Below are 21,971 nucleotides of genomic sequence, written 5' to 3'. Positions count from 1 at the left end.
CTATGTTTTATTGCATTAAGAGCCATTTCATTTCATGAATCCCCTGATAATGAAAGAAAATAAAAGGAGGCTTCTAATTGAACCCAATGAAGGGGAAAAAAATCTCCAAAATATAGAGCGTTTAGGTTCATTTTTCCTCTCTAGGTTAGTCATGCACTAAAGGAAAGAGACAGTTAAAGAATGAAGAGCTCTCATAAATCATTTTGAAGCCAAACTGTTATTAGATATGTCAAAAACTGAAGTCCTCTGAGCTGATAAAAGGGGACACTTCAAGTTTATTTTCTTTGAAACTATTATTTTCAGGTGTTTTTTTTTTTCCTATTGCAAGCCAGGTATCTTCTGACAAATAAGGATGAAGTCAGACTTCAAGTGTATGAATCCCAACAGAATATAATTTCTAGAAAGTAATTTGTGTAATTTAATTTATGGTGAACACTTTCTTTGTGTTTAATTCTGTTACAGAGCCAGTGGCAGATGGTTGTTTCTATATGAGTAGGAAGAGTCCTCTCTGGGTCTTAGTTCAGATTTAAAAGGAGCTATCCAAGAGTTTAAACACATGTGGTTAATTTACAAAATTACAGTAATCTGTTGAGGATGTGCATGTTAATAGTCTGTCATAGGAGATTATCACACACACTGTGTCCCATCTTTCTCCCTACAGGGCACATTGCATATTTAAGTGTCAAAATGGGTCTTACTGCATTCACCCATAGCCACCCATCTTCAGCCCATCTGCAACCCAGGCTTATTCTGTGGCTTTTCAAAGCCGGGAAATCCCATGTATGAAAACTCACTGGAGAAGCCCAGGTTGCATACGGGCTGCATCTGTGCTACAGTGGTAATACCCGCCTTTGACACTTAAATGCACATGTTTCCCATTGGGATACAATATGTGTGATAATCTCCACAGATAAAACTCTGTGTTAATGTTAACACTTTCCACTGGGGTTAGGTCATATGAATATGGAGATAACATGTCAGTGCTTGAACATCAGCAAGATGCCAGCCCAGCTTTGGTAGAAATGTAAAAATCACCCCCTTAATGTATAAAACTATTATTGCATGCTATACAGAGCTCAGAGCACCAATGTACTAGCATAACAAGAAGTCACACATGGCCAGGTCTAGAGCTGTTTATAGTTCTGAGAGAGGTAGACACTTTCAAAGCCACCTTCTTCTTCTTCCAGTAAATGAAGCCTTCAAGCCAAAGAAGTGGGAAGCCAGGAAGATGTTCAAGAGCAGCCAAATCACCCTAATCCTTAAACTTTGGCAGCAACAAGATGTAAATATCCCAAATAACCTACTTATTGAATAATGAAAGTAATGAGACTAAGTGGAACTGAGTTTCCCCTTTCCCCATTAGCATTATTATTCCATGCCAGTTTCTGTATTGGCTTATGGGTCTTCCTCCCACACGCCTTATAGGGAAGTATTTGTATATATTTATACTTTTTTTTGGTATACATTCATTAAAGCATGTTTATGCATTTTTTTCAAAGGTAAACATTTACACTCATTAGCATATTCTAAATGTGCTCATGGCTTTCTTCTCATTTCTGCACTCAGAAATATAGGCCTTGCACATTTATGAATTACTAAGACAAGATGGTCTAATTGCATTCATAGTTTCAGGCGAGGATGGAAATAATATGCACAAATTTTCTTGGCCTCAACAAAAGATCACCTCTCAGTATGTTGTGACTCCCCACTGAAAATAAAGCAGCTTTGTCCACTATGAATGAGAAAACAAGCAGTTCATGATATTATTATTATTATTATTATTATTATTATTATTATTTTACCATCATGATATCAGGAATATTCAGATTCACTGGTTTGGTGATGGTGGGGTAAATCATACACAAAACAAATGTTCTTTATACACATACAAACTTCATCATTATTATTTCTTTATATATCACAGAAACTTTGTGACTGTGCCCAAGAGTGAGATCTATCTATCTATCTATCTATCTATCTATCTATCTATCTATCTATCTATCTATCTGTCCCCCCCTCTATTCTTCTGCATGGCAGAAAAATAAATAAATAGGTTTTTTAAAATTATTTTTATTTATGTGAAATTGTATTTTCTAGCTAATTGACATGAAATTTTCTTATCACGTCAGGAAGAAAAGGGACCGTGATAGTCTTTTTGATTATTTGTAAAGGCAGAACAGGTAGAATAGATGCCTTGTGGTTTAAAAAAAAATAATCCTTTTAGCCCACCTTTTATGTTTTCTACAAAACATTAGCAGTTGGCTCATGGGATTCCCAACTGGTCTCATTTATAATATCAAGAGGATTAAAAAATGTGTTTGCGTCATCACTATGTGAGAAGTAGTTTTAGCAAGTTGTTATAGTGACTTGCTAATAACTATAACCTTCTTTATGTTTTAGTTATTTTCTGTTTTGCTTGAATTTAAGCACTAAATACTAGCCCTGGGATTAAAAGAAGAAGTTGACATTACACATGTACAGAGAGAGAGAGAGAGAGAGAATTTGAGTATAATACAGAATCCCTTTTTCAGAATTAGTTTCCTGTCTTCAGAAATTAAAAAAACAACAACAACAAATAACAGAATATCTTGCCAAAGCAAAGTTTACCAAGGGAAAAGAACAGAGAAGCCTCAGGCACTTTATTTCAGCAGCTGCTTTACAAATGAAGTGTGAAAAAATACATTTGAAGATGAGAAGCATTCCATTTCTAGAGATCTAAGCCATTGTATTTCCTGTCTGTCCTTTTTGTTTAACCCTGTGTAAATTTCCAATTAGACCTCCTTGAGTTATATCAGCATATCCTTTAATAATCTAGTGATAGAGTCCTATATCCATTTGCCTAGGAGCAATCCCCATAAAACTCTTTGGGATTTGATACTGAGTAAACACGCATAAGATTGTGCTATAAAACAGCAATCCTGTAGCTAGGTATCTGGAAGTAAACCAGTGGGGCTCACTTCTGAGTAGATGAGTACGGCGATGTTTTCCACATTTTGTTGAACATTTGCAGGCTGTAGAATGTAGTATGTGCCTTATTTATGCTTACATCTTTCAACCTCTTATGGATTAACCTTTGAGTGATAATTCCTGACATAAAATCAGCTCTCTTCTCTTGTCCTAACCAGAAAGTTCAAGAGGTATCTTTGGTTCCCTTAATGCATGAAATCAGATCATTTGTTGAAAGTGTCACAGGGCACATCCCTGGTACTGTCTGCAATAATGAATGGCTTCCTCACTTAGTGTCTATACATTCTTTCAGCATCTGAGGTGCAAAATCATAACTGTGTGGGTCATATAATACATAAGGTGGAAGTCTTTAACCAAATGTTAAAACGTTATGGAGATTATTGCCTGAAGCTTCCCTCCCGATGCTGTTGCGGCTTTTAAAACGCTCGAAACAGCAACAATTTTTTTCACATTACCACACAATTGCAAATTGATAACAGGTTGGCTATGGGTCTTATCGCACCACTATTCCGTTTACTTATCAGCTATCCAAAATTAAGTCAGTAGTTTTGCCTTCATTGGGAGTGGTGATGTGTGTGAAGAGAAACCTCTTTAAATCCCATTTTTCTTGCCAAATGAAATGATTGCCTTCTGAGTAAGGAGGCTTACCTTCATTGGGAATGGGTGGATGGATACAGAGAAACCTCTTTAAATCCCCTTCTCTGTGAATTACTCCAAAATTTCACATGGTAGGAGTAGCCACTGAGAAGGCTCTCTTCTGTGTCTTCAGTAAAGACATCCTGAGATGGTAGTGAGAACTTTTTATTTTATTTTATTTTACTTAAGAGAACTCTTCACTAGGAATCTCTAGGTCCTCCAGGACAACCCTATGGTTAATTTCCAACAGGAGAGGACCTATTAGCTAAATTTGCAAATAATCAAATCTGCAAAAGTAGAAGCCACAAATATAAAGGCTGACAGTAGAAGCCTCTGCCATTATGACTTGTAGCTGGGGTTCTACCATAATCACCAGGATGTTTTATTGGTTCTGTTGCTGTTTTCTTGGTGTCGTGGATCAATAATTTATAAACTCTGAGATGCAGAAAGATATAACTTGCACTGATGAGTTTACTTAAAGAGGAGCTTAGGAAAGGACAGGTGGCTGAAAACATTCTAGTGAAGTGCTCTGGGTACATTGAAAAGGGTCAGATTTTATCTTGGTGAAAGAGCTTGAAGCAACAGGACTTTCTGTGATGGCATGCAGACAAATGTCTTTTTTCTAGGTGTATCAGATTCTCAAAATGGTTTCTTCAGAGAGATATACCTGAATCTTTTCCAGTGCCTATCCTGTCAATATCAGCATACTAGCCCATTGCTCCTATTGTTCAGTACAAGATGCAATGTATTGATGGAGAAATTTTAAAGCTTGTACTGGAGCCTCTTTGGCTGGTAATACCATCAGTATTTTTTCATGATTCTGTCCTTTCCCATGTCTCCCTCTCAAATCCTTACAAGGGTGGGCAGGTCTGGAAGTCATGTTTTTTTCTCCTTGTTATGGATCCCTGCCTTAAAACATGCTATATGGACCATGCTAGTTTGCATTCTTATTTTTGTTTTATCTTCCTCCCCACCTGCAGAGCTAAGTATAAAACCAAGCAACCTGTCTTTGTTGACATTTTCAAAAATAGTTTTCCCAACTAAGCCTTCATTATCAAGGGGCTGCTTTGGTGAATGTTCTCAGTATCTGCCATTAAATATTGCTGATGACATAAAGATTTATTTTTCCCATCACAGTGAACAAGCTTGTATCATGGTGAAATATTATATTACATAATATATTTATATATCTGTCTTTTACAGCTGCACTCCAATTCTGACAAAGGTGATGGATCAGTCAAATATATCCTTACGGGTGAAGGGGCTGGGACTATCTTTATTATTGATGACACGACGGGGGACATCCATTCAACCAAAAGCCTAGACCGGGAAAAGAAGACACACTATGTACTGCATGCTCAGGCTATTGATAGACGGACGAACAAGCCTCTTGAGCCTGAATCGGAGTTTATTATCAAAGTACAAGACATCAACGACAATGCACCAAAATTTACAGATGGGCCCTACATAGTTACAGTGCCAGAGATGTCTGATATGGGTAAGAAGAGTGAATAAGGAATTGTGTTTATATGTTGTTGATTCAATTGATGTTGCCTTGTTATTGAGGAGATTCGACTCACTTTCTTTAGGTGCCTTATATGCTTTTAAATACCTTGGGATGAGCACCTTAATCCATTTCTTCAATTTGTAGCAGCAAGGTTACTGGGAAGGTGCAACTTTTAACGCCTATTTCTCTTACACCTCGGACATTCCTGTAACAGCCATTTTTGCAAGGGAAGGTCTTATTGCCACAGGAATTTTTTCTTTCTCTGGTGGGGGAAAAAAGTTTTGCTATGGGAGATGTTATTTATCTTTTGAATCTCAATTTTAGATTTTGTTCTGTGACATCTTAGATAAAAGTAACTTGTGTAATAAGGTTGAGAAAGACCTCTCAGGCCTTGAAATATCTTGAAAGACAAATGCCACTCAGAATGGAGAGTGCTGACATATTGAACAATGATGGTAGAATTCAAAGACATAGCTGTGTTAATCTGGAAAGTCACTTATACAAAGGTTTTCTTGTAGCAGCCCTAAGACTAACTGAAAGAAAGAAGGTTGTAGCATGAGCTTTTGTAGACTTGAGTCTATTCCTCTCAAGTCTACGAAAGCTCATGCTAAAAGCTTCTTTCTTTCTGTTAGTCTCAAAGGTCCCTTCAAGATCTCTTTGTACAGTATATTGAACAATGATGTATTGCAGTGTAAAGGTGCTACATATGTAGGCAGAAAATGCAGGGAGCAATGAGTAGGTAACTGAAACCATTTCAGAAAGAAAAAAAAAGATTGGGTTTCTTGGAGAAATCAACAGTGGTGAATTTTGAAGGGAAGGTGTTCATCATGTTAACCACACCCCCAATGAGGATTCAGAAATGCAAGTTGTTGTGCTACTCCATATCAACAAATGTGATATATGTTTATGGAATTCTATACACTGGTATATAACTTCATAAATATAGATTTTAAAGATGTGGTTTTTAGTTGCTGATTTGAGTCAGCTAATCCATTAATTTTTCAAAAGGTACTTTCTAGTGTTCTTAGAAACCGAAGCTTAGAAATAGAAGCTCTTTAAACACTGAGATTTTTTTTCAAAAGGTAAATAAATATTACTTAGGCAAAAGGGATTCTTTACAGAAATGTTTTCTCATCAGCAAAGTCCTAAGAATATAGTAATCACAACAATCATATTAATTATATAATTGTTGTTATTGTCTTTGTGTAGAAAAAGGCGACCGCCCGATTCCCCGGGCAGGCTGAGTTGCCACTGGGGCCCGGCGCCACAGGATCGGCGCGCCCCAGCATGCATTGCTGGGGCGCACTGGCCTCCTATTGGCTGGCCGGGAGGGGAAAGGGAGGGACTTCTGCCTCCAGAATGATGCTCTAGGAGGCAGATAGTCCTTCTTTATGGTTGCCCCGGTCCTCCAGGGCAGGCGACTCCCCTCCCGGCCCCCACCTTTGTGACCGGCCTATAAAAGGCCATTCAGTGTCCTCCATCGGCACCATTCTTGCTTGGCTCTCCCACCCACCCTCCTTAGGGTGCATGGTTTTCTGTCACAACTTTGGGGCGGCAGCAGAGGTTCTAGATCTGGTAGGCATGGTCTATAAGGTTGCGTAGTACTGTATCAGGAGTCCCTATGGGACGCGGGAGCGATGAGGGCATGTGTTGTGGTCATTGCGGGGACCATAACATGACACCACTTACCAGTGACTAGGGGCTTTATTCTTAAATGCAGTCTGTGGGTTGCATGGATACGAGAGGGCATTATTTTAGTCCCTAGCTTATCCCGATGCCTTGCTCTATATGACATGCCCTTTATCTTACAACGGCGGGTTATACGATGATCCAGACCTCATGCTTTTGGCCAACCCTACCTTTTGTTGCTGGCTTGCATTAATAGAGTTGTGGCCTTTCTTCCACATGCAGCTCTGCGTGTTATTGTGGCGACGCCCTCCCAGGCAACTGCCTCTGGAGCTGTTTTGCTGGTCTGGAAAAGGCAGAGAAATGAGCTTGCCAGATAAACCAATAAATAGCACCAAAGCTGAGTTGGCAATCAGACAGGTAATGTTATAAATTGATAAGCAAGGCACTGCCAGACAGGAAGAAAATAGGGACAACAACAAACTGCTGATTCAATGGACATCGGCCCCCATGATCTCCTAAATTGGTGGTAGCATAATTATGTCCTGCTGGTCTTCTGCTGTGGAGGACTTTGAGCACAGCAGTCATACTCCCTTTAGGATCCTCACTATCATGTTTCAGAGAATAAGACCTATGGTCTAGCTGCTGGAGGACTATCTTTATTTGAAATGGAGGGTTCCTTGCACAGAGATGCAGAAGGAGCATGAAGGAGAGAGACCAGATATTAGTATACTGTGTCATCTATAAACCTAGAAATTTTAGTCAAAAAGTGACCCCAAAAACATGAGTCAACTTATCCATGGGTCATCTGTCCTGGAAGCAGTGACTTCCCTCTATTCTCTCATCAATCCAATTTATAATATGAGCACAAACAGTTATGCCTCCTAGAATTCTTTGGCATTGTTTTCCTTTGCTTCATCCTTTATATCCTTTGTACATTTTACCCTCAACCCATGGACGTAGCCAAGGGAGGGGGTTCTTGGGGTCCGCCCCCCCTTCCATTAGAAAAATGAATGGTGTGTGCTGCTGCGCCGCCACATCCAAGCCCCATTATAATGGTGGCCCTTAGTCTGGACCCCCCCCCTTCCTAAAATACAACTACGTCCCTGCTCAACCTATCCACGGGTCATATCAAAATCCATAATTTTTGCTCCAAAACCTTGCTTCAACTTATATATGAGGTCGATTTATAGTCAAGTATATATGGTAATCCTCAGGCAAATCTATAAATGTACAACTTTTTCCCATAAGTCTCCTGCAATTCAGAAAGTGGTAGGTGGTGTCTTTCATGTCAATAGGATTGTGAATCTGCTTCAGGTATTAATTCAAACACTGAAGGCACTATTCATGGTACTGAAACTGATTTGCGGATAGAGATTAGCACCTGGGATTGATCCTTCATATTTTGGGCTAAAATCCAGTGTTCAATCATTGTCCCACCGGCTTGGAAGATATCAGCTGCCACTGGACTCATATTTTGTCATTTTTTCCCCTGTTGATGCTATCAATTTGCTAGTAGGCCTTGTATTTTGGACATTTGCTGCCTATTTAATTTCTTGTATTGATTTTCTGCTTTCTTTTTTTCTTTTCATGGCAGAACTATTTTTGTCTTAACAGACAAAATGGCTAATAAATAGTGATGGGAGTCATTTGTTTTATGTTTGGAATGAATTATTCAGTGCCCTGCCTTCTCAATATCTGCATCTACTCAAAAGAGAGATCCTTTCTCTCTCTCTCTCTCTCTCTCTCTCTCTCTCTCTAGAAGGAGGTTTTCTGGGAATGGTGTCAGAGAACTCAATATGCACTCTTCTGTTCCTGGAATGAACAGAAATACTGTCCAGGAATAGAAATATTTGCAAAGGACTTGTTGGTCTGAGGGCCAGTCCTTCCATTAGACAGAGCTGAGGCAGCACCCTAGGTAGAAGATGGTCAGGGGAAAGTTGGACAACATGTCAGTGCATGCTACATGGCAGCTCATATGTTTTGGATCAGTCTAGTTTACAGTGAAAGGCATGCTGAACTGAGATCCAGCTGCCCTTATTGTATATATATTCACTTGCAAATTTCCCCAACATTTACCCAATAGTAGTGCTTCTCAAACTCATTCCTCCACATGGTTTGCAATTCAGCTCCCAGAGCTCTGACCATTGGCTTCTGGGAACCGAAATCCAAAACACCTGCAGGAACAAAGTTTGGGAACCACTGCCCTGTAGTCTTAAAACAATGTTTTCATTATCTCCCATAATCATGTTCTAACCAAAGATTAAATTGAAATTTATGACATGTTTAATAAGTGTATTTTAAAACTGTGCAAATACAGATGATGTATTTTAGAGAGACCGGGGAGGGGGAGGGTACTAGAAATAGCTGCTTGTTTCTGATGGATCAGCAGCTAAATGGTTCTCTTTCCAAAGAGATCTGCACTCCAGCATTTCACGGCTGAAAACTGGGACATGTGTAGTTAACAAACATTAGAGTGTGGTCAAGATGGCAAAAGTTATAAATGAGGAAGAACACACAAGCTAGGAGAGACAACAGTAGTTTGTTTTTGCTTCAGCTCCCTGGAAAGTACAAGATTCTGCCTTCTCCTGCTGAGTTGAGTCCAAACAACTTTTATACTTTGAACTCTGTAGCAATTGAAGTAAGCTGAAGACAAAGGAGGAAAATGAGAGGAGTGAAAAACTAGGGCATTTTAAAAGCAGATGAAAAATGGGATGACAGTGGAGTAATCAGCTGGAGCATCCTTCATATTTACTAACAAAAACTCTGTTCCCCATTTACCTTTCCTTAAAGTATCACTCATATCCAAAAGGGAGTTTTCAGAATGAATCTCTTGGGTAGGGGGAATTAAAGGAGACAACCCCTGCCCCCCAGACACACACAGTTTGCATGGTGGTGTACTTCTGTCTATTAACAGAGGGATGGAAAACTATATGGAGGAAAACGAGCAAAGTAGAATGTCTTGAACTCTACTCTGCAAGATATTGTATCTCTCACTTATTCTCCCAGATATTGTATCTCTCACTTATTCTCCCAGTTTCTTGTTATTTCACATTGTTTGGTTCCATGCAAGGCATTGCATATAAGAAATTGACCTTCAGACTCTCTGAAAAATTTTACTTCCCAAAGAAACCTTATGAAAGGCTACCCTCTCCCTTCCAGTCTTCTCCTTCTCTGAATAAGTTCCCTCCTTTTAATTTCACTCATGATGCCTTTTCAGCTTGCCATTATCTGCTTAGTAAGGAGGTTGTTAAAGGGCACATCAGTGTCACTCTTAAAATCAGAAGCTTGTAATGTAACCACTTTTCTTTCCTCATCACCAGTGGGTCACTTGCTCTTTTTTCTTGAACTAGTTTTCCAAAAGCACTGACTTGTGCAGTTCTCTTCCATCATGACAGTACTGATCAGAATGTTGGCTATGTTTTGTTCGGGGTTGCTTTGTATGTTTTACGCAGTTTGACAAACCAGTTAAATGTTAACATAACCAATATTATGGAGTTTATTTCATGACTAATGAGACAAAAACATAGGCCCATGTTAGGAAGGATCGAATTAGGGGAATTTTAATTAGCTCAAATATCTAACAACGCACGCACAAGATCATGTCCCTATATGTATACCAGAGGTTGCATAGTCCACCCCCAAGAGAAAGAGACTCGAATACTACTGAGGTGCAATTAAACTATGAACATTTATTAGAGTCACACAACAAAAGGGATGACACACGCACACACACATTCAATGCTATAGCAGGGGAGAGGTGAGTTCGGGAAGTAAAGGAAGAGAGAGGCACCGTTGGGAATATTACCTTACACGTCTTCTCCAGGAAGTCGGATGCAATGTAGGATGGATAGTGGATCACAGCCACGGGGAAAAGAAAGGAGTGGCCATGGTGGCTTAGGAGCTGAGTTCCGGCGGGCAAAGCTAACTAGAGGCTAACTAGTGACAGTGAGCTTGGCTTTGCTCAGTGATTTCAGAGAAGCAAGGATGCTCTTTGGAATCTCAGGCTCAAACAACTGAATGTTCAAAAGCCCGAAGAAGGGCTGAAAACTCGGATCTTATATAGGGCCGAACGGGCCCTCAGGTGATGGCTTGCCTGCGGCAAAGGCGTTGATTGCTTGGGCTTTGTTAAGCTGAAAGCTACACAATAGTTGCACAATGCATGAGGTCTGATGCTTTTCAGGAGAGCAGCTACCTTAATGGCCGAGCTGTTAAGTTAATCACTGACTCATTAAGAAGGAAGCCACAGCTATTGTCTTCCTTGTGCTGGTCCCTGCGAATCTGGTTTTGCAACTCCCCAAACTTCATCTGGAAGATTTTAATTCTATCTTTTATCTGAGACCATGCCTTGTCAGGGCAGCTGGCTACGTGGTCTCCTCGCCTTTAGGTTGATGGCAGATCGCTGTGGGGTCAGTCAGGAGTCATAGCTTCAGACCGCATGGCACCCAAAATTTTATATAAATCCATACTTGGTAACACCCGTTCCACACAGGTGGAAAGTATGTGCTCCGCGCATACTAGGGTTAGAAAGGGGCATCCTTTCCAGACGCCCCTAACCCTATGTGTACAAAATGGCGGTGCCCATTGTACATGGGTGCCACCATCTTGATGTTGCGAACGCCTAGCATCCACATGTCGCACGGCAGAATTGACGCCACGAGTGCGCGACTAGCAACTTGTGGTGCCACTTTCAGGTCGCAAAAAGAAGCCACTTTGTGCAGCTTCTTTTTTGCTGCGCCGAGGAGTCGTGCGCTTTGGCTGCTGGGGCTCCTCGGCGCAGCAAATGACAGTGCTGCCAGAGCACCATTTTTGGGCGCTCTGTAATGCACCATAGATATAATGTAGATCCCAACAAGTTATAGCTGAACCTACAGGCTGAAATTATTAGGGGAGCACACACATTTTATTGTGATGATTTGATCTAAGAATGTAAAATGAGTCATGTCTGACCACTTGCTGACAGAGTATATATATTCCAAGTTCAGCCCCCATCTTCCCCAAGAAATACACTGCAGTTTGACACCACTTTAACTGCCATGACTCAGTGCTATGGAATTCTAGGATGTGTAGTTTTGTAAGATGCTTAACCTTCCCCATCAGAGAACTTTGGGACCCCACCAAACTACAAATTCCAGGATTTCATAACATTTAGTCATGGAAGCTAAAGTGCAGCAGCCTAAATGAGCCTGGGAAAGACCTATCTCTGGTACTTTGGGAGCTGATGCCAGTCATCAAAGAGAAGGGTTGAGTGACACATGTCCCACAGACCACATGTAAATCTGTGGTTTTTTTAAGGATGAAAATTCCCACCATGTTACCCAAATCTAGCATCATCTGTGGCTGAAAAAAACAGTTTCCCTTAAGAACAATGTGTATGAGGAGTATGGCTTTAAATTTTGCTTCAGAACACAGTGGCCCTATACAGACAGGCCAAAATAAAGCTGCTTCAGGCCACTTTGGAGATATGGTGTTTCAATGATACATGCTCTTAGGACTGGAGCGTGGCTTTGGTGCAGCTACTGGACTCTTAGGACACATGTATCTTTTAAATAGCATTCTTGCAAAGTGACTCGAAGTCGAAGCAGCTTTATTTTGGCCTAGTATGTGCTTCTTATGTGTGTGTTTTGCTGCAAAAGGAAAATTCATCTTTTTCCTCTTCCACCACCATCCTGCTAAAAATTTGAAGGAGCAGCAGAAAATATGAAAGGAAAAGGCCTTTATTATTCCTTTGCTACTATATGTATTAGCATGCAGTGTCAGATTTGGTGGCACCAGGGGGACAGATGCTATCTCAGGAAGTTATTCTACTCTAATGTGGTCAGTACTGAACTATGTTAACCAATAATCTAAAGTTGTATAAAGCAGCTTTCTGTGTTCTTGCCCATGTATGCAAACATCTCTTACTGCCTCTGTCAGTAGTACCTCCTATGACAATAAACAGAAGCTTTTAAGTAAGAGTTTGTAATATATCTAAAAATGATGTGGCTCTGACAGTGAGTTAGGTTAGCATCCATTCTTTCCTCACTCATAACAACAGACCAGTACCCAACACGTTGTCAGAGTCTAGTGAAGCTGATGCAAGATGGATGATGACCTTCCATTTTAAAATTTCCACAGTGTCTTGCAGTGGGATTGCTGAATATATTCTGAAATGCTAAATAGCAGTTTGTAACTGCCTTTCTTTCTCATTGGGAGATCTGATGCCTGTGTGATCCAGAAAAGTCATATAGATGGTCCTTTATTGTGCCCGACTCATCCTTGACCTGCCTTGAGAAGAACAAATGGGGAACAAATGGATTCTTCATGGCATGTGTGACCTTAAAAATAACAGGTTCTGTGAGATAGCACCAGTGCAGGACACAAGAGAGAGCAGACCAAGAGCTTACATTCTGACTCATTTGTGCATATAGTGGTAAATATGCATGGTATCAATGCTTCCATATCCGCTCATGACCTTATCTGTGCTTTGTTACATTCTCATTTCATTTTTCATTCAAGAGATATAACTAGCATACATGGTGAAAATATATGGTGCTGGTGGGAGAGTTCTCTCTCCTTCCCCCTTCTCTGTGTATGTTTTAAATCAAACCCAAAAAATCCTACTGGCATCCCTCTCTCTATCACAGTTGGCTGCTTACCAACTTGGTAATTTGGAGGCAAAAACAACTGAGAGATTGTGACAAGAATATGAATTACTAGAGGTTGGCAATGTGTGGTCCTTCAAATGTTGGGCTGCAAACCTCTAACAGCCTTAGCATGGATAAACAATAGTGAAAGTCAATGGGATTTGCAATCAAGCAACACCTTGATGGCACCAGTTTCTGTGCCTCTTGTCTAGAAATGTACAAAGCTACTTATTTCTTGGCTTTATTTTCCAATTTTAATTGGATTTGTTGCTTTGTTCATCACTCTAATGTGTCAAGTCTACCATTGATAATGTAATTTGTAATTACTGAGAAGGTGGAATGGCCATAATTTTTATGGATAAGTAGACACTCTCTATTTGCCAACTAGGCAAGGTTTAATAGCATGGTCTAGTCTTCTTTCTTTCTTTTTTTCCCCACCATATCCACTGAATTAATATGAATTAATATGTAGTCTCTGGAGAAATTCCCATTGGTCTAAAGCAAGAGATTTTCATTGAAATGTATACTGTTTTTCTGTTTTAATTTATGGTGTAATCTTTCTTTTTTGACTTTTTGTTTTCATCTTTTTTAGTAGGAGATGTGTGCAAGTGCATGTAACTCTCTCACACACACATGGACATAGAATATTGTGTGTATTTAGTGAAGGCATTTTAAAGATATTAAGTTTAGCCGTTACAGTGTTAAAATGTTCTCAATAGCACATAGTGCTTATGGGAAATGTTAAAGTGATTTTTTTTTGGTGCTTCAGTTTCAAAGCCCTGTCAGGAATTGGGGCACAGTCCACCAAGCATACAGCTAATGGGCATTCTCTCTTCATTTAAACTAAGCTTTTATGTGTCTACCATGCAAGCACCATTAAAATATATGGTTGGATTTAGTTCATGGATTTTACTTATTTGCAGGGTGGTTTGCATGTTGGATATTGTGTGAGAACAGACAGTAATTCTCATGAAACCTCCTGAGCTTATTTACTTTCCCTCCCTTCATTCCTTTCCTTTTTAAAAAAAGGCAATATGCCCTTTATATGGCTATGAAGTGTGTGTGTGTTTTCTCTGAATGAGATGTCCAATGAAGGTGCCCTGCCAAATAGTTCTTTACGTCTCCTGTGCAATTTGCCAGACTTGAATAAATTATGCAAAGTGATTTTACACATTGTAGAAGAAATGATGTATAGTATGTGAAATTATGCAAATCTGTTTCAATTACATAAAGTATAAATAAATGGTGGAATCTTTCTGGTGTAAAATTTGAATTATGTGGATACAGAATTTTAAACAGCCTTGCTTATTATTCATCACAGCTTAAAGTTTTATGCAGAATCATATAATCATGGCATCTTACAGTTAGAAGGGCTCACAAGGACCCTGTAGTTCAGTGCCCTGCCATGCAGGAATATACAACAAAACATTCCTGAGAGATGTCCATCCAATTTCTGTTTAAAAACCTACAAAGGTGGAATGCCTACTACCCTCAGAGGCAGTGATTACCAATGTTAAATAATTCTTACAGTTAAAAAGTTCTTCCTAATGTTTCTGTATAATCTCTTTTGTTACGGTATATTTGAACCTATTGATTCTGGTCTTTGGAGCAACAGAAAACAATCATATTCCATCCCTTCAGACATCCCTTCAGATATTTAAAGATAGCTATCAAGCCACCTCTTAACCAATGGAAGGCTGAATCGACCTTGGAGCCCTGGGATTGACCTCACAACCTTGTGGCTGCAGTATAGATATTTAACCACTGTGCCACCAGGGCTCCCCACATACAGTCTGCCCTCTGCATCCATGGGTGCTTTATCCACAGATTCAAACAGCCACTGCTTGAAAATATTTTAAAAAGTACACATTCCAAATAGAAAACCTTGATTTTGCCATTTTATATAAGAGACACCATTTTACTGTGCCATTGTATTTAATGGGACTTAAGCCTCCATGGATTTTTATATCCCCTGGGAGGCCTGGAACCAAACCCCAAAGGATACCAAGGGTCCACTGTACTAAATTCCCTAAGTCATTCTGTATAAGGCATGGTTTCCAGACCTTGGTCATTTTGGTTGTCCTTCTCTGGACATGTTCCAGCTTGTGAGTATAATTGCTGAGCTGTGGTGCCCAGGACTGGGTGTAGTTTTCCAAGTGTTCAGTTCACCCATTTATCACCCATTGTTTGATGGTTGCTTTAGCCTTTTCATATCCCATGCTGAGCAAAAGATCTGGAGAGAAGCCCTGGGCTCTATACAGAGAGTGGAAAAGGTACCATCCATATTTCGAGAAGTGCTGGTCAGACCCTATGAGTTTATATGCAGTTATCTACCAATGCTGCACAACTTGCATAAATCTGTATTCTCTCCAGTGACCTGCATTATTTGATTTTTGTAAATCTTGTACATGCTCTCTGTCAAACTTGTTGTTGTGTGTGTTCATAAGTCATGTCTGACTAATGGTGACACTAAGGCAACTATATCACAGGGTTTTCCTGGCAAGATTTGTTTGGGGGGGGGGTGCCATTGCATACATCTCAGGCTTAGAGAGTGACTTTTCCATAGTCACCCAGTGGGTTTCCATGGATGAGGGATTTGAAACCTGGTCTCCCAGAGTTCTAGCCAAACACTCAATCCACTCGTAGTCCAACTCTCAGTCCACTACACCACTACAGTCCACTTCTGGCTCAAAATATGATTAGCACTTTTTTGTTGACTGATGTGCTTCCCCAAATGATGACAGACGTTCTCAAGGCATGCGATTTTCTTCACTTATATATTTTGCATTCAGCATGCGTTGCTTGATGATTAGTCATTGGAAAAGTAAACATGGCCCTAATGTTAAGCCTTCCACTGTAGGAGACAAAAATGGGCTAAACACAGGGAATACACATTCCCCTTAATCACTAGTTTAACTCCAAGTGAACTTGCAGACAATCAGTAGCTAATCAGTAGCTAATCTAATCTTGCCCTACAGCTGATAAAACCATTCACATGTATTCACACTGGTATTCTAAAAATCACCATAATTACAGTTTTGCTAACACATTAATGTACTGATTATAAGTAAGACATCTCAGGCCAAATTCACTTTGTAAAGGGGTTTATGAACCACTGTTTTCGAATAAGAAGTAAAGAAAAGTAGAGATGGATGCCATGTACATCAACTGGACATTGCAGGACAGGCATGAGAGAGATAAGAATTAAGCCCATCTCCTTTATGTCATTTCTCAAATGAGTCATTTGACAAAATGTACTGTCAGCATGTCAGGAGGGAACCAAGCATCCCCCAACACCTTTTGGATCAGCCCCCTTTTCTAGTCTCTCCCCTCAGTTTAGAAGATTTCTCACACTGATGTGGCATGATAACTTCTTTGGAGTGCTTGCACATTGGAAATCCTGACACACAATGTCAACATTCAGTATCTGATTATAGAACTTAGGCAGATGCTTTTCCAGTGCCTCCAGCTCTCCACCTGTCAATAAATGACTGTGGACTGTTTACTATAGCAGCTAAAAAGTAAGTTCAGGAAGTGTGAGAGAGGATGCCATCAGGGTTCATACATTCAGTATACATTACAAAACTGCAAAAAAAAGGAAAAAAAAGAAAAAGCAATTAACACAGTTTTATCATAATAAAAGCACAATAGCCACAATGCATAATAATAATCAGTTTCAGATAAGAGTTCACAATTAACACCTCATTAAAACATAACAAATGAGCATAGCAACAGAACAACTGAATATATCTACCATCAATGACATTAACATTATAAACACATTAACAAATCAGTTTAGCAGTTCACATGACTCTTTAGTCATTTTTATTCAAAGTCATAACAATAATGTGTCTAAGCCAATGGCAGAAGAAGAAGGGAAAAAATGACTAAACTGAATTCCTTTACTAACAGCCTCCTATTAAGTCAGGACACGATTCACACACACCTTGTACTGTTATACCTAAGTGCCTACTAAAACTTCCACTTTTCAGGAGTCTCTTAGCAATAAGGTACATTTCACTCCTTACAATTTTTTAGATTGTAAGGCTGAGGGCAGGGAACCGTCTATTATCCCCTCTGTTGTAAGCCGCCCGGATTCCCAGTGATTGAGCGGCATATAAATAAATCCTATTATTATTATTATTATTATTATTATTATTCTACAAAATTGTAACAGTTTGATATCACTTTAATTGGCATGACTCCATACTATGGAATCATTTCTGATAAGGGGTATTCATAACTGGTTACCTGAAAGTTCTATAGTTCAGTAATGAAACTACAGGTGTTCATATCATCAAATTACAAGTCCCAGCATTCTATAGAATGCAACTGTGTGGTGTCAATATGACTTTAGTCTCAAAGGTGAAGGTCTGATAACTCCAAGGCACGTCAGTCAGCCTATCCTCTAGCAACAGAAAGAGATCTACCTATCGCAGCATCTGATGTCCTGAGCCTAGAAAAGGCAGCTTCATCCCCATGGGAGCTCTGCTTCAGAAATAACCCTATAGTACAGAATACCAGAAGAAACAAGTTTGAACAAGACTCTGGTCCACAACATCTGCAGAAATAATCCAGTTTGAGACTACTTTAACTGTCCTGGGTTAGTGCTAGGGAATCCTGGTAAATATAGTTTATTGTGGTACCAGAGCACTCTGACAAAGAGGGCTAAATATATCACAAAACTACAGTTCCCAGAGTCCCTAGCATTGAGCCAGGTCAGTTAAAGCAGTCACAAATTGGATTATTTGTGCAGCGTGTTTTGGACCTTTGTGTCTGCTGTCCTTATCAAAAGAAATATTCTAAAACAAAAGTTAGAGACTCTTCAAATTGAAAAAGCAGCCCCAGGAATGGCATAGATCTCAATGACACACCAAATTTTCATAATTAGAGACAATGAGCCAGAACAGTCTCCTCAAGAACTTTATAAAAATAATATATTGCAAGTGACTAGTTTCTTATAATTAATAACTCTTTCAAATAACTAAGGTATACAGTGCATCTTTGCCTTATGTGGGGGATCCATTCCGGACCACCACCACCCCGTAAGGCAAATACCACATATGCTTGAGTGCCATTGAAAACAATGGGGCTTGTGCATGGGATGTGGCACAATCACCATAGGCACATGTGCCATGGGCGCATGCACCATTGCTTGTTCCATTGCACAGCGTTCAACGTAAGTTGAAAGCTGTGTATAGTGCACCTGCTTATGATGCAGGTGTACTGTAATTACATTATTACTTCAACTTAATAAGGGACAGCTCTCTTCCTTTTGTGACACAAATGTAACTTTTTAGTGACTTTTGTAATGGGAATATAGCCTCACTGCTGGTCTGTCCTGTGTCTCATGACCGTTGTGGAAGTTAAGTGCATGACCAAGTGGTAGGAAGAGTTTGCTTGTTCTATAGGCCAATAGCATGTAGCATTCAAATGTTTTAAAGAAACAAAATCTATTCTGTTTAAGAGATTGACATGTCTTTGCATTTCTTTCTTGAAGCAACTCCATTAGACAGTGTGATAGTGCTCCTGCTGGTCCCTGCAACAGATCTTATTATCTGTGTCAGCTTTCCCCAACCTGCTGCCTTCTGATATGTCTCAACTCTCCACGCTCCCAGTCAGTGGAAGTTAAAATCTAACGTGTGAATGGCATTAAATTGAGCAAGGCTGTTCTGTGTGCTTGCATTTTTGGATTTTTTAATTGATAATTATGTTATTATTGTTTTATTATATTTTTAGAGTGTCCTCCTGGTTTCTCTATGGAAGAATAATGATTTAAAATGTTTTAATACATAAAATAAATAATAAATAACATCAGATGACTGGGTGTTGTCTTAAATAATTTGGTTTATTAGAAAATGGGGGGAGGGGATAATGAGTTTAGATAGGAGTGCCTCATAGCTGTTTGCTCACATTGGAAAATGAAAATAGTGGTGCTTTGTAAATAAAACCTTTGTACTTGGAGCAAGTTTTGTTTGTAATTTGATGTAAGCATATTTCCCCCCAGAAAAGCTCTTAATTTGATTCACAGATAATGGATTCAAACATGGAAATGTGGCTATTTCGTTTTAATGAGAATACATAATGGTTTCAAATATCTGCATTATTCAGTTGTGTATTTAAAGGGAATAAACACATAAGATCTACATAACTGCTTATTTGTTTCTAGTTCTGCTAGTTACTGACAGTAAGGGCTGTTCAACGGTGGACATACTCCCTCAGAGAGTGGTGGAGTCTCCTTACTTAGAGGTCTTTAAATAGAGGCTGGATGGCCATCTGTCGGGGATGCTTTGATTGAGAGTTCCTGCATGGCAGGGGGTTGTACTAGATAGCCCTTGTGGTCTCTTCCAACTCTTTGATTCTATGATTCTATGAACTTCGCAACACCACACACACACACACACACACACACACACCTCACTTTAAAAATAAATCGATTTTTAAAATTTAATTTGCATTTTTCACCCTGGAATGCCACTTCAAGAAATTTCTCAAATTACATGCTATTTATTGTTCACTGGTGAGCAAAACTTTCACTACCTAGAACAAAATGAAAGTTTGACTTTCGAGAAGAGAGAGAAATTGCACCAGCTGGCCAGCATGAACATGCTTTGGAGAGTACGGTCTTGGGTCATAGTCAGATATTTAGAGTTTTCTTCGCCTTATTTTCACTCCTTAGACTTCCTGTTCAATATTGATCCATTTGAGACTTTAGTAGTGCACCAAAAGGATGGCAAATCATGCATACAGATTTGCATTCTCAGCAGACATTTGCCTTTTTTTATTAAACCGCCTCATTAAACATTAAAGATTTGCCTGCAGAGATGCAGATTGAAGGCTTTCCTCCCCCCACCCCCAGCTTTTCATCAGCATATAACTTTGCAAAATTCCAGTGGTAAAGAAAGAAAAATAGAGAACAAAGTGTATCAGAAATCTATGGGAGTCTCCCAAGTGCATTGAAATTGAAAAAGATGGGATGGGGTGGTATTTCTGGTCTGCACCACTTTAATATGTATATGTCCATCTTACGAACGCGTGGAACTTTTACTTAGTTAATATTTTAGAATGTTCAGGGAAAATATTTAACTGATTTGTTAAATTATTAATTGCTTTGATTTTTTTTTTTCATAACATGGTTTAACTCCATAGATTTCCTGATTAACTCTGAGGCTAACCCTACAGTTTAAGAAATTATGTAGTTTAAGTTATCTAAATTATTTCACATTGCTGGGGAAGGGGGAGAGGGTTAGCCAGATTCAGGAAGACAGGACAGCCCCAGCAGGAGAAGGATTTTAATTACAGGAAATTTATTACATTTCTCTGTGCTGACAGGTTTGCTATGATCTGACTACTGCCTATTTTAGAAGCAAGAAAATAGTGGGATCTTGCCTAGACCACAAGTTGAACATGAGTCAACAGTGTGATGCAGCAGCTAAAAAGGCCAATGCGAGAGTGAGGGAGTCTCCTTCCTTAGAGGTCTTTAAACAGAGGCTGGATGACCATCTGTCAGGGATGCTTTGATTGAGATTTCCTGCATGGCAGGGGGTTGGATTGGATGGCCCTTGTGGTCTCTTTCAACTCAATGATACCATGAGTAATGAATGGTGATGGAATTAATAGAGATGGTTTGTTTGCTCAGCAGGAGACACTTTCAAAAACTCAAGCCCTTTAGGTCTGAAGGCAGGTGTCCCTCCAAATATCATCCTGTAGGGAAGTTGGAATCTTTTGTGATGGTGGGGGACAGTGTCCATGGACATTTTCAATTCTCTTTTGGTTTTTAGCAATATTTTATTTTATATGTTATTGTTATTGTTGTTGTTATTTTGAACTTCAAGGAATCTTTTTTATTTTCATCCTTTCATATGTTTAGTCCACACAGTGCTGGGTACTTATATAATTAAAGGGAAATACATAAAATAAATAAATTAATTGTCCCCCTCTCTTTCCGCTCTATTCTGCCTACCACCCATCCTCTGCTTTGGTTGGACACGCCCATGGGACTTGATAACGGTGGAACTAGAAGACAAAAGATTCAACTAACTATAGTGATACAGTCCTTTTGTATACTCAGAATTAAATCCTATTGAATTAGGTTTACTCCCAACTAAGTGGGTAAGGATGGCTGAATCTGAAATCATTATGGTGATCCTGACATTCCCCAAATTAATATACCATCATTTTTTGTTTCTTCTAATGTGTTAATTTGAGGCTCTGAATAAACTAACCACAAGCTAAACCTGAGTTCTAGTGGTAGCCTTTTATAGTCAACTAAAGGTTTGACCTCCAGAGTTTATACATTCTCGGGGGGGGGGGGGAGGCCAGTGATCTAATGAAAGAGTGTGTCACATTGTATGGAATCTAATTTTCTTCTGTGAGACTGAGGGGTTTTAGATTTTATAGAACACTGATGTGTGTGAAATAACCCTTTTTTAATATATTGCAGGTACCTCAGTCCTTCAGGTGACAGCTACAGATGCTGATGATCCCACCTATGGAAATAGTGCCCGGGTGGTATACAGTATTCTTCAGGGACAGCCATATTTCTCCGTTGACCCTAAAACAGGTGAGCTCCTTCTTTCCATTGTGCTTGACAGAGTACTGCCACATTA

General features: G+C 39.5%; 1 protein-coding gene across 2 annotated transcripts in view; it reads left to right on the top strand.

Moving 5' to 3' along the window:
* The window catches only part of CDH18 (cadherin 18), a 586,652-nt gene that overhangs the window by 389,850 nt on the left and 174,831 nt on the right, over nt 1–21,971 (top strand). For both annotated transcript variants that reach the window (XM_042465610.1, XM_042465611.1), the window contains 2 exons: nt 4,807–5,101; nt 21,806–21,925. In XM_042465610.1, the coding sequence (XP_042321544.1) occupies nt 4,807–5,101; nt 21,806–21,925 (415 nt within the window). The remainder of the gene's footprint in view (nt 1–4,806; nt 5,102–21,805; nt 21,926–21,971) is intronic.

Source organism: Sceloporus undulatus, chromosome 4 (genome assembly GCF_019175285.1).
Source record: "Sceloporus undulatus isolate JIND9_A2432 ecotype Alabama chromosome 4, SceUnd_v1.1, whole genome shotgun sequence".
In the NCBI taxonomy this organism is placed as follows: domain Eukaryota; kingdom Metazoa; phylum Chordata; class Lepidosauria; order Squamata; family Phrynosomatidae; genus Sceloporus; species Sceloporus undulatus.
Note: the sequence above shows the minus strand (reverse complement) of the source record. Positions and strands in the feature narration are given on the sequence as shown.